A 13,632-nucleotide genomic window follows, 5' to 3' on the forward strand; every position below is an offset into this window, starting at 1 on the left:
TTTAAAAATTCAGACTTTTTGGAATCAATTTTTAAAGAATTAGAGAGATATTTTCATATATTTTTTTTAAAACAATTTTTGTCAAAAAAGCGAGATATTTTTTCAATTTCTTGGTAAAAAAGCTAAACTTTTGATCTTTGGGTAATTTTTGAAAAAAATCAAGACTCGAAATTTTTTATGAAAATTTTTAGAATGACTAAAGGCGAATTTTTTGCCATTTTTAGCAGAAAGCAAGACTTCTACAATTTTATTAAAAAGTAGGGCTTAATTTTTCATTCTGATTAATCCATAATTAATCAATTTGTTCGTTTTAAAAACGAAATTAGTCCAACTAACTATGAAGATCAATGTGGGAGCTTCTTCAATCGATGAACTTCATGGAACGCTTGTTTGTGGAATTTACCCAATATTTTTACAGAAATTGAAATTTCAAATTCTTGACAACTTTTTTTTTTTTTAATTTCAACTTTGAAACCGTTTAATGCTGTAAATAAATACGTACCTACGATACCGTGAAAAATGTTTACTTTTTACAAAACACAATCAAATAGTTTTTCAACAACTATAATACAAGTAATTTACACTACAAAAAATAACAATAATATTACGTAAGTACACTTAATTTCAGAAATGTACAGCTTTGAAGAAATCATCGCATATCACAGATAGAAATATGATCATACAGTTCGAATGCAATTCGCTCAGTTCACATTCAATTCGATTAAAGTTTAGAAAAATCAACGCATCTGAAAAAAGGAGTAAAGATTTAAAATTAGTTTGAATTTGAATTTGACGAAGGTGAAAAATAATGACTAATTTTAGTTTTTTGACACGAGAATTTTTTCTTCGAAGAATTGCTACTAGTTTTGGATTTTTTTGAAACTATTGTTAATCCTTTCAGAGGAACCGAACGACTATTTAAGGGTGTTTTAGTATCTTTTTTAGGAGAATTTTTCGCTGGTTCGAAATTTTCACTAATATCAGATTCATCTCGACTAGGTTCTTGGGTATTTTCAGTCGCTGATGTTTTGCTGAGAATATCTTCATGGTCTCTCTCTATCGTTTCATCATCATCGCCGATTTGAGCACTTGTACTAGTGAAATTTTGAGAACTATCCTCGTCGGAATCGCTGACTATTTGTCTCGAGTCTTCCTCTAAGTTATCATCTTCTTTTTCGGATTGAGGGTTAGTTTCTTCTTCTAATTCGTACGAAGGCTGATACTGGGTTTCATCTTCAGATTCACTCCTCACAGTATCATCGGTGTTTATATCGTTTAATCTACTACGTTTAACTTTTCTATATTTATCTAAATCGAAGCTATCGTCGCTGTCTTCGCTTAAATTTGCAGCAGAAGTGCTCGGTGTAGGTCTCGATTGATACATTTGCATCAGCATCTGGGATTCTTTGCATTTCATATTTTTTTCTTCAACGTCTACGGTGCTCTTTGATACTGGAGGAGATTCGTCGTCGTCGCCGGAATTGGTACGATTATCAGGTTCACTTTTGGTCTGAGATGAGTTATTTCTGTCTACTTTTTTTTTCGACGTGTTACTCAATGAACGCTTCAAGTCGGCGAACAAAGGGAAAGGTTTTACAACCTGCGTTTCAAACAATATTCAAACACGGATAATTTGTCAGCTCAGTAGTAATTGTTAGGATATTTTTGATGCATTCCTCGATTACTACTCAATTGATTTACCTTTTTCGAACTGCTGCTGGAGAGAGCTTCGTTTTTAATGTAATCGTACAGAGGTATACGGTCGTAAAATGCGCCGGCGTTGTATTGACATAACAGGTCGTAGATTTTCCCTGAAAAAAAGAAAGAGAAAAATGATTAAAATGTTCGTTGAAACCGGAAACTTATTTTTAACGTTACGAATTCTTACCGATTGTTATTTTGTTCTTGATCAAAAACTCATGAACGGCGTGCATAGAATCGCGTAATTCATCGTTACCGAAAGTGAAATAAGCCAGATCACGATTCGATTCGGCAGCAGCCATCAACTGAAGAAGTGATTTAAACTCGGCGTTACCTCTGTAGACACCACAGCCCCAATTTCCAGTAGCGATGCCACATAACTCATTTTTATTTCTACGGGTACCCCATGAGTATCCAGCGTAAGCCTGTAAAAAAATTCTGTTGAATATTTTGAATCAATTTTTTTTTTTGAAAATTTCATCACGACTGTTACTTTATTCAGTTCTCGATTCATTTTAGATGGTGAGTATTGTTCTTTGGCAAAATTCTTTCGGAAAAACAACGCGTCTATGGCGACAACGGTACAGTATTTACGTCCTTCTTGATCCGAAGGAGTTCCGTCAATGTAATCACCATCCCATTCGAATGATTTTCCGTAACCTTTGTATTTGCTGAACCTCTCGCAACCTGTAAAAAAACACATTGCTCAATTTCACGATTCATTTGAAAATAATAAAAGAAGCGTTTTGAGAATTACCGGTGATAATTAGAGCTTCGTTATCTTCTAAGCATTCGGTAAATAATCTAGATAGAATCAATTCTGGACAAATCACGAATCTGATTTCTTCTTGTACACATCCATTTGCTATTACACCTCCACCGATTAATCTGAAATGCATGGAACACACGGTTTTCAAAAATTCGACTGAATAAATAATGTTTATCGATTCATCAAACTTACTTATGAGCAAAATCTACTTGATATAAACCAAAACCTTCGTCTTCGATTGTTCCTGTGGAGGACACGTTCAACTTTGGTAATAATTTGGTACTTTTTGCCCAATCAGGAATCACTAATTTAGGTACGAAATGTCTACTGTAAGTCACAACACCGGTTGGATCTATAAATGAATAAATTATTGAAAAATTATACCAACAAACAGACACAATAAAAATTGAAGAGAAGAAACGATAACTCACGTGATGAGGTAACACGGCGAAAATAATGCAATAAACTTTTTATTTTTTCAATGGTAGCTTTTTTTCTATCTCTAAATACTCCTTGAAATAACCTAAAAAGAAGAAAAAAATGAAGATTAATTTTCTATCTCAACTTGAATTTTTAACACAATATGTACTAATTACATGAGCATTGAGCATTCACCTCGTAAAATTAATAGAAGGATAATTCGCGTATTCGGAACCTTTGGATTGTGTATTTCTATGAGGAAATGTTATAAAAAATGCATTCGCTAAGAGAGAAGCTATTTGCATTTGCGATAATGTAATGGAATGGGAGCGACCGTGTTTCAACAGTGGTATTCCTCCGGTGACAAGTTCCGGTAAGCATAATGCTAAATCTATCATTTTTGGTAATAGAGATTGAAAAAAGGCAGCTGATTCTTCTTCGTCGCAAACCTACAAAATGCAAAATATTAATTGAGAAATCAGTCAATTTAATTTTACTCGTCTCGAAATATAATATTTTCATTGTATTTCTTACTTCGTCAAAAAACATTCGAAGGGTGGAGAAGTTCCATCGTTCGGCAAACCGTTTGTTGTAAGACAATAAAACTATTTCTAACTGTTGACCAGACAATATAACCGAACCTAAAGCGTCTCTAATTAAACTCCATCTCTTAATTTGGTCCTAAACAATATAAATGAATAATAAATTATGATGAATTACATGTAACGAACAAATGCTTAGAAATACAGAGAATTTGAATAAGACGAACTTCGGTGACATTTTTATCCGAACAAGGCAACTTTACGTGATTCGCGTCCCAAAAATCGACTTTATCGAATATCGAAGGAAAACTATCCGGCACTTTACCGGGTATAATTGGAGTCTGAAATGTGTAACGTATAAATGAATGAAAATAGGAACAAATTTATGTATTCAAAACCGAGTAGTTCGTTGTACGGTACCTGCACAAGTACTGTATGGTCATCTTTATTCACCACTTCTGGAAACTGTGGGAAGTTCAGACTGCTTCGCAGCTCCGATATATGGACTCCTTTCCAAGTTGCACTATTTTCGGCTGAAAATCAAACGATGGATAGAGGTTGCATATTATCACAAGAGTTTATTATTTATAATTTTGCAAACATTTTAAAAATGAGGAGTATTTCTTGAATTATACAAAGAATATTAGAAGATTTACAAGAAAAACAACTTACTCGTCATGGCGATCTCGGATAACTGTAGATGGTAATTTGAGCTGTACACTTTATATTGAAGATAGAGCTGCAATTTTTAATTGAAATTTCATCATTTATCTTCCAAATATACTTCGAATTAGTCATAGCTTTACATTGCTTTTCAAATTCTCGAGACTTGACTCTCAAGTGTTTATCAATTTTATATCAGAATTTCTACGAAATTTTTCCATTCTCGTTCCCCGTGTTTCTTTTCTGTTTACTTTGTAAATTTGTCAGCTCGAAGGTGGATGATGTGCATTTGAATTTGAATATTTTTTATTTTTTTAATTCGTTTTCGTTTTTATTTTTTCCAAGTAGGTAGCTATGATTTCTCGACTAATAATTCTGTTTATTTTCATAATTTTGTTTACCGGTCAATTTTGATTTTGAATTCTCAAGTTTCAACGTTCAAAGTTCGAAGTACCAAGTACCAATACCGGCTCCGGGCTCCGGCTATTAAAAAATTTCCATTCGGTTTTGACACTCGACAGTCAACTAATGAAGTAACGAGTAATGAGTAATGAGTAAAGTAAAGACTATTCATTCATAATATTTTGTCTGAAGAGTACCTACTTTCTATTACGAGTGACAGTCACATTAGGATGACAGTTTTTTCAATATATCTCATTGTCCAAGCTTCATGTTTCTTTGTCTTTTATCGTTTCCGTAAAATATTTTCAAAACCTGTTGAAATGTCATAAAACCAGTAAACCACAAAAAATTCATTAAAAAATCATTGAAAATGACCATAAACTAATGTACTTTTTATGAAAGGTAGCAAAAATTGAATAAAGCATCGCTGAACCCTCTTCCAAACACAAGTAAAAGCATTAAAAAACACCATAATCATCCAAAAATTTAACAAAAATGCATAAAAAACTAATAAAATATGTTAAAATGATATGAAAACAAAACATAAATCTCATTGATACTGAATACCCACCAAACCAAATTGTCAATATTTAGGCTACATATAGACATTTAGGCAAATGGTTATGCAACCATTCTTACATCAATACCTATGCTTATGTGACAGAAAAGAGACATTGCAATTAAAATTTAAAATAACCAAAAATTACCAGAGAGTTCTGAAAGGTGTAAAAAAAAAGTTTAAAAAAGTGATAGACAGAAAACTGAAAGTCTAAACCTTAACTATAAAGTCAAATTGATAGGCCAAATGGAGCAGTGGTGGTAAGAGGGTGGGTATAGGTACATATGAGTGTGGTTGGCTCGACGCAGCGACACTTCAAAGTGACAGGTGTATTCTGGCAACCTACAGAACTAGGTACACAAGGATTTTCCGTTATTTTTAATTTTTTATTGTAACTTAACAGAACTGAGAATCCATTTTGTTATAAAATGCATAAGTGAAATGTTTAAAATGAGAGTAAAACAGTGATCAAACAGTCACTCGTTCGAAGTAGAAACATATATTAATGATGGAATAAAAATAATGTAAGTACCTAATTATCATATAATTTTTTGCTCGAATTAACTAAAGCCTCATTCATAATGGCCGTTATGTTCTAAGGAAACAATGTATCTGTGGCAAAAATTTGAAAAGTATTTTAAAACAGAAAAGTAAAAACTACATAGTACCTATGTATTTCTATATTTTCACTTTTCCCGTAAGACAGACGGTCTGATTTCTGACGTACATTTTTTCCGAAGAATTTTATGATGCCTGACTCATTTTCTTTGTTTTTAAATGTTCACTTTGATGACTTTGATAAATCTGTCCACCAAAAGAGCAAAGAGTATTTAAGAATGGTACGTAGACGTAGGTACTAGATTTCAGACCTCCAATTTTATGTTCAAAAATAGAAAAATGAGCCTATTTCGTGTGTAGAGTGTGTAGCATATTATGCTACACATGGCACAAAAATAAAAAGAGCAACTAGTCAATGAAATAATTTTGGACATTCTAAAAAATTTTCTCAATTAAAAATTTTTTATTTGGGGGAAAAAATTCATTTTTGCACAACTACTTTCTCTTTTTAAGAATACCTAAAAACTATTCGTCAAGTATTACGTATTATCGGTGGTTCGACGTCCATGAAGTTGATCCTCAATGAATGGATTTTCAAAAATGGAACAAGAAATTCAACTTTTCAAATTGAGAAATAAGTACCTACTCGTATTAAGTACCATATTAATTAAATAAATTTCGTTTTTTTTTCGTTCAAATTATTGACTTTTGACGGTTTAAGCTGGGGGGGGGGGGAGGGAGGGAGTGTATCACAGTAATTTTGTGTTGGAATTTTCATGCTACACACGGGGAAAATCCAAGTTGCCACCCCTGGATAAAGATAATTTGCAGATGTATATGTAAATGCAACAAATTTTCTTCTCTCTCATTCTATTACTGAATCAATTTGATGTTGTTTTTTCGCGTTTTTACTAGATAAGCTTACAGCACTACACAGAGATATCCCTGTTCGACAGCCATGCCTGAACTATACCATATGTCATCGAAGAATTCGGCCACACCGAGTCACCGACCCTTTGGAAATTCACACACAGAAAATTCAATGAAGAAGTGGGATTATAAAATTTGGAATTACAGTGATGAAAGAGACACCACTGGAAACAATACACATTGACATAGGTACCTCTACCTACATATGACCAATATAAATTACAAGAAAGTGGGGTTTAAAAATCAGTCAAGTATCCAGAGTGCTAACTGCTTTGAATGTTAACCTCAACTCACTTCAGTTGAATAGACATCACCTAAAAATCCATTCAAATAAGATGCGAATGAGGTTGAAAAAAATGTTTTCTAGTGAAATTTCAGCCAAAAAATTATCGTTTGATTACAGAACTGTGTATAAAATTACTTACTGTTTGACCACTTAAGAATTACCTATAATTTATTCATCCTTCTTCTCTTTCTGTTGATGTAAGCTGTGCAAGTATTAAAAATGTTGAATTGAAATGAACCTCTGAAACAAAAGTTGGGGTACCTACTTAATTATTAATAGAGCTGGGATTTTTATGCTTTGCATATTTTTCTATGGACTAGCTCAAACTGAAATTTTTGCATATTTTTTGCACATTTTGAATGAAAAACTTGCATAAAAACTGAACAAAAATTACTTACTGTGCGGAAATAAATTATCGCGTAGATGAAAGTGAAGATCATTAATTGCAAATGTTTATGTAGGTATAGATGCAACATTGCAATCCGACCGTGTAATATGTAGTAGTACTTGGAAGTTGGGTTGGAACCATATTCATTGTTGGTTATTGTAAATGTGGAGATTAAGTTTCTCCAACCTTACCTCCTGCAAGGTTTAATATTTTTGGAATACAATGAAAATGGTGCGTCAAATTTATAAATAAATAAAGTGAATATTTTTTATCAAAATATTCAATATTACAAAAAAAAAGTTTATAAAAAATAATCATAAAATAAATATTCAACTTGAAAAAGCAATTAAAAAATTGATATACTTACGCCACGTCCAGTATATGCGGAAAACTAAAACTACTAAAAGACCAAAAATTTTCTCATGTTTACTTCAGTGAGTTTTTGTTAGCTTTTGGAAAACTGAAGCTAGAACCCAAAACGTCAAAAAAACTGAGACCAGAACCCAAAACATCAAGAAATTATGAAAAAAATTAAAACGAAGAACACACAGAAAGAACCACACAAGTCAACAATTTTCAAAAATGAATTTAGGGTCGAATTATTCACATTGTGAAAAGGCTAAAAATATTTGACAAACAATTTTCTTCTACATTTTATTTGGTTGTTTAATTTTTACTTTTATTTTTTGGAGTAATTTTTTGAAATTTTATTTATTACCTTTGAATCATCATTGGGTGTGGAGAGGGGCACAGCAAGATTGAAATTCAAAATTAATGCGATATTGGGATTCTACGCAAAATTTTAATGCATTTTGATTGGTCGCACGGGAATATTTATAAAAAAGTTTTCGAACTACACTTTAGGGGTGTGTGGAGGGGACACAGAAGGGCTAGAATTCAAAACTGGTGGTGTATTCGGATTTTACGCGAAATTTTAATATATTTTGATAGGTCGCACTGGTACTTTGAGAGAAAAATGTCAAACTAAATTTTGGAGTGGGAGGGGGGGGGTAACTATAAACGACTTCTCGGTCCCATAATTCGTCATTATGCAGGTATTTTTCAGCCGTTTCTTTTCAGTTCTGTTGGAAATAATCTTGTCGAACTAATTTCACAAAAATCTTTTGGTTGCCGCTCATACTTACGACTACAGAACGATGTTTGTTCACAGTTTGAAATCTACAGAGTTGGCGACATGGACATAACCAGCGGGATAATTTTGCGTATGACTTTTTTGCACATTTATTGGAATAAAAAAATTGCATAAGTAAAAAATGACCAAAAATTACTTACTATGTTGAATTCTTGGTTTGGATGGATATACAGAAGTTGATGGAATGCAACCGTGAAATAGTTTTGTATTATTATTGTTCTAAGAGAAATAGGTACCATTGTTGGTATATTCAATGTGGAGAACCATTTCCTCTAACCTATCTGGAGGCGGAGGCTGGGGTCCGAATTGAAAGTAACTGAAAAAAGCACGCTTGACATGATGGTTCAGTACAACTTGACACTTGAAGGTATATAGAGGTATTATAAAATTTTATTATGTACTAGAATAGCCGAATAGGTATACCTAATGTTTGTCAAGAAAGAGTCAGTAAGCGTTGATAAACTAAAGTACATACATGGGTTAAAAAACATTAATTTACGTCAATTTTTGAGCTAAAATGTCTAGGTATGATAATGGAAAGCTCCAGTAATTTTCAAAAAGTCGCTGGAGGCTCCAAAACGGTTTGAAACCGGCGTTTCCAATCGATTTGGCAGCAATCAACAAATTATTGAAACAGAAAAAAGACGAAAAATCGAATTCGAGTGTTCATCGATCAATATATCGGCAAATTTTCGACAACATATTGTTGGACGATACTCCTGTCGATAATTTTCCGATATATCGATCGATGAACACTCGATTTTTGCGGAACTATTCGGGTACTTTTTCGAATTCGATTTTTCGTCCTTTTTCTGTTTCAATAATTTGTCGGTTTTGCAATTAGAGTGTTTTTGTGGCGGTTTTATTTCATCATGAAATTTAATTTGGCTTATTTTTGGATAACTTAAAATAAAACTTAACTTCGTGCTTTGAAAATGTTTTCTTCACAAATATTTTTCATTAATTATGCCAAAACATTAGAAGATATTACTCCTAAAATTAGGGAAATATTTTTGGAATGCAGTGATGCGTCAAATTATAAATAAATGAAATTAATATTTTTCATAAAAATAGGTATTCAATAGGTATTACAAAAAAAGCTCCATAAAAAATAATTATAAAATAAATATTCAACTTGAGAAAGCAATAGAAAAAATTGATACACACCAGATGATTTTATCTAATGCAATAAATTATTGTGAAAGTAATTTTTACTATTTTACATGTTGTGAATTTTTACTTTTAGATATACCTAGTTATGTCTTGTTGAAAATTCCGCAATTATTGCGAGATTAGGTACATTCAAGTGAAAATTACCTATGCAATTATGTGAAGGTACTTTTTTCCTATTTACAAATGGTAAATTTTCACTATGAAGTATGAATTATGATTGCCCAAGAACATAGAAAATTATGCAATCGTCAAGGTTATTGCAAATGAAAAAGTGTACGTAGGTATAGGTACCCTAATGACATTTGAGGTGCGTTTTTAAAAAAAAAACGCTTGCGTTTCCGCAATACCGTCGTGAGACTACTTTTCGGCATCTCCGCATCCAAAAATTTTCTAGCAGGTACGTTTCTGCTAGCGTTTTGCATGCCTCGAGATAGCATAGTGCTTGCGTTACAGTGATGCGTTATGCTGGCATTAGGTATGCGGAACGTATGCGAATTACTAATGGTATATCAGCTCCGCGTATTTGTAGGGTGCGTTACGTATACCAAACGTATGCGAATATATAATAATGAATCGGTATTGCTCATTCATCAGATGCGTTTAGTATACTAAATGCATGCGTATAGATGATACTGAATCAGCATCATCCCCCGAAAGGATGCGTTTTAGTGTACTGAATGCATGCCTATAAGCAATACTACATCAGTAGCGAAGCGAAGGTGGGCTAGGGAACAGCCTGTACCCCCCCTCCCCAGGGTTCCATAAAAGTTTGGGAAAAGTTTGGGAATTCTAATAAGTTCAAAAAAGTTGGCAAAATACAAAAATTCTAGCAATATTTCAGTTTTAGAATTATCAAAATTTTAAATTTTTTAGTTTTTACCATCATCAAAGTTCATTTATCTAGGCAATCACCATACAATTAACAACTTTCTTAACTTTTAAAGCCAAATCTGTGCCTGTATCTATGATTTTTCAAACTTTTGATATTAAAATAGTACGAAATCTGGAAGATTGTCTGAAATTTTATCCAGATTCCAGTGCGAAAGCCTGATGAAAATTCGGAATTCGTTGGCAAAATTGTTAATTTGCAAACAAAATCACCGATATATTCTCAAAATTTTTATTTTTTAAAAAAGATTTTGCCCTTGTATTACTTTTTACTAGCCTACATCAAAATTACTGCTGTTTTGCTTCTTGAAATTACAAATTTTGAAAAGCTTTCACCCTGCCTTCGCTTGGGCCAATTTGGTTCTCTTTTCCACCATTAAAAATTTCAAGAAACTATTGATAAAATTTTTGAATAGATAAGAAATCAAAAAAAACAAATTTTTACATTAAATTTGACGTTGTTCTATACTTTTTGAATTACAAATTTTCAAATGCTTTCACCCTCGCTGTTCTTGGGCCAATTTGATTCTCTTCTGCCAAGTTCCAATCTCAAGAAATCTGTCATTTAAATTGAAAAATGTTGAGATCAGAAAAACATGAATTCTTTTATTAAAATTGATGTTCTACTCTTCAATTTTAAGCCACATAGGTATTTTCTAAAACTTTTGCCCTCACTTTATCACTCGGACCAATTGGGTTCTCTCCTTCACACTTTATGAAATTTCACGAAACCATTGATGAAATGTTAAAAAAATTGATATCAGAAAAACAAAATTCTTACATTAAAATCAATGTTGTTCTTTTTTGCGAACTACAAATTTTTCATAGCTTTTGCCCTCGCTCCAATCAGGCCTATTTGGTTCTCTTTACAACTTTAAGAAATCTATGATTTTTGAGAAATGTTGAAATCAGAAAAACCGAATTTTTTCTATCCAGAGGCTTAGCGAAGTGATTTTACAAGGGGGGTAAATTCTAAGAAATCCCAACTTTTAAATGTTGAAAATTCCAACTGCAAAATCGATTAGTTTTCAAAACTTTCACTCTACCTATACTCATTCTTCTTCTACATACAATTATTTTTCAAAAATTTGTCCAAATAAAAACGATTTGCTTGTATGTACTTTTTTCGCTCGAGCTAGAAATTGTGATTTGAGGTATGACTCCAAATTTTTGTAACCGATTCGATGTTTTTATTTAACATTATGGATTTTTAAAATAGCAATTAATAGAACTTTTAAAAAAAATCAAAAAAATTGAAAATTACTTAACGCAATTGTATTCAAACTTTTATGCATAGGCACCTATTAATTGCAGAATAGGTAATTTCATTCTCATTGAAAAATTATTATTCATATACTTACCTATCTACATAGTTTAGTTTTCACCTAACAAATCTATGTATCATCAATGCACTTATATTTTTCTCATATTTTTTGGACAATTTTTTAACTTATTGAACAATATTTTCCCGAAGAGATTGAATAAAAAATGAAATGGAATTGGCCCGAACAAAGCGAAGGGAAAAGCTTGCAAAAATTTATAACTTGAGTAGCTGAAAATGTCATTTTTCAAAGTCAAAGATGATATTTTCCAATCTTGATATTTTCAAATTCGAGACTTACCTGCCTAATGTTTTTGTAGAAATTTAGAATTTCGGAAATGAAATGCAAATGCCCCGAGCGAAGTGAGGGCAAACGCTTTTAACAATTTTCACCATAAAAAGCCGAAGAACATCATTTTTGATGGTAGAAATTAATTTTTCTGACCTTTGAATTTTTCAAATTCTCGCAATATTTTTCTAGAAAATGTAAACTCTGAAAAAGGAAAGCCAAACCTTTTGGAAATGTACGTTTTAAAAACTAAAATAGCGTAGGAGCTATCACAATTGTATTATTTGAAAAAATAAATAGGCAAATGAAAAAATACCCAAGTCGAGTATAAAGTCAACTAAGTAGGCACAACATTATTGATCAATTTGCCAACGGAGTCCTCAGGTATTGTATGTATCATGCTCGGTCACTCGCATCAGCTGGCAAATATAAAATAAGAATAGCCGAATTAAATTTAAATTTATGGAGTAGAGTCTGTTCGTTTTCAGCGATTCCTGCAAATTTCAAACGTTTTCTCACAGACATGGAAACTTTTGACATTTTGACTATTTCTATTTAAAAAGAACTGGTCAAAAAAACACATCTTGAGGTGTCTGCCTTGAAATCGGCTTAAATGTGGATAAAATATTCACGTATTTCGAAGCAAATTCAAAATTCTAGAGAAATTTAAAATCGCGCTGAATGATAAGTTTTAAAAATTTTAATTTTGAAAATGAAAAGTAAACAAACCGGAGTGAAGCGAATGCAGGGCTCGTACTCAATTTTTCCCCCAAAAAAGTAATCATTTTGTAACTAAAAAAACTCGAAAAAGTAACCAAAAAGTGATTGAAAAGTAGCTAAAAAAGTGACAAAATGCGAGCAAAACGTTTTAATACAGAAAAAAAATTGATTAAAAAAATCCAGAATAGGTATTACGAATTTAATGTGTATTTAATTTTGAAAAAATGAACCATTTCGAAACCTTTTGATAAAAAATCGAGACATTTGTTACTTTTTTGACAGAAAAGCAAGGATTTTGGCAATTTTTTATAAGAAAGATAATTCTTGGAAAAATAAAACGAGACCGACAATTTTAACCAAAGGAATGATTTTCTGACAGTTTCTGATGAAAAACCGAGATATTTGGACAATTTTTTTTATAAAAAGTAAACATTTGAAATTTTTTTGAAAAAACGACTGGTTATTTTTAGAAATTTTGTTAAAAAGAGAGGATTTTTTTACAATTTTTGGCCAACAGCATTTTGACAATTTTAGCAAAAAGAAAAATTTTGTGAGAATTATTAGCAGAAAAGAAATATTTTGGAAATTTCTGACTAATACCTAAGCCTGGCTTTTAGATAATTTTGAAAAAAAGAAGTTTTAAAGCAAAAATTTGATAATCTTGGTAAAAATGGCAATTTTGTGTAAAAAATCGTGATTTTTCAACAGCGAACAGCAAGCAATAGGGAAGACTTTTGGACATTTTTTTTAGAAAAATTTAACTTTTTAGAATTTTTCGCAAAAAAAACGAGAATTTTGACAATTTTAAGCAAAAAGCTTGACTGACTATTATTGGGGAACAGGCACGAATTTTTGACGATTATTGGTCAA

At 31.8% G+C, this 13,632-nt stretch overlaps 1 protein-coding gene and 1 long non-coding RNA gene across 2 annotated transcripts; both read right to left on the reverse strand.

Annotated features, from left to right (window-relative positions):
• Positions 1-508: 508 nt before the first annotated feature.
• On the reverse strand, positions 509-4,304 carry LOC135831273 (poly(ADP-ribose) glycohydrolase-like). The gene is made up of 12 exons (XM_065343641.1): positions 4,105-4,304; positions 3,853-3,965; positions 3,660-3,773; positions 3,425-3,571; positions 3,086-3,339; positions 2,902-2,993; positions 2,663-2,822; positions 2,459-2,589; positions 2,195-2,388; positions 1,889-2,126; positions 1,702-1,811; positions 509-1,600 (listed from the first exon to the last, which is right to left on the reverse strand). Exons 1-12 carry the CDS (start codon positions 4,109-4,111, stop codon positions 773-775), a joined length of 2,388 nt encoding a protein of 795 aa, XP_065199713.1. The 5' UTR covers positions 4,112-4,304; the 3' UTR covers positions 509-772.
• Positions 4,305-6,976: 2,672 nt separating this feature from the next.
• LOC135831281 (uncharacterized) lies at positions 6,977-8,845 on the reverse strand. The gene is made up of 3 exons (XR_010556175.1): positions 8,512-8,845; positions 7,229-7,412; positions 6,977-7,070 (listed from the first exon to the last, which is right to left on the reverse strand). It is a non-coding gene; the product is annotated as an uncharacterized LOC135831281 (long non-coding RNA).
• Positions 8,846-13,632: the final 4,787 nt, after the last annotated feature.

Source organism: Planococcus citri, chromosome 1 (assembly GCF_950023065.1).
Source record: "Planococcus citri chromosome 1, ihPlaCitr1.1, whole genome shotgun sequence".
In the NCBI taxonomy this organism is placed as follows: domain Eukaryota; kingdom Metazoa; phylum Arthropoda; class Insecta; order Hemiptera; family Pseudococcidae; genus Planococcus; species Planococcus citri.

What these genes read in the sequence shown, in the direction of transcription:
- LOC135831273 (XM_065343641.1), bottom strand. An exon ending in CGAAGCTCTAATTATCACCG is followed by an intron (nt 2,389 to 2,458) that starts GTAATTCTCAAA and finishes GTTTTTTTACAG; the next exon opens with GTTGCGAGAGGTTCAGCAAA. An exon ending in TGAATCGAGAACTGAATAAA is followed by an intron (nt 2,127 to 2,194) that starts GTAACAGTCGTG and finishes ATTTTTTTACAG; the next exon opens with GCTTACGCTGGATACTCATG.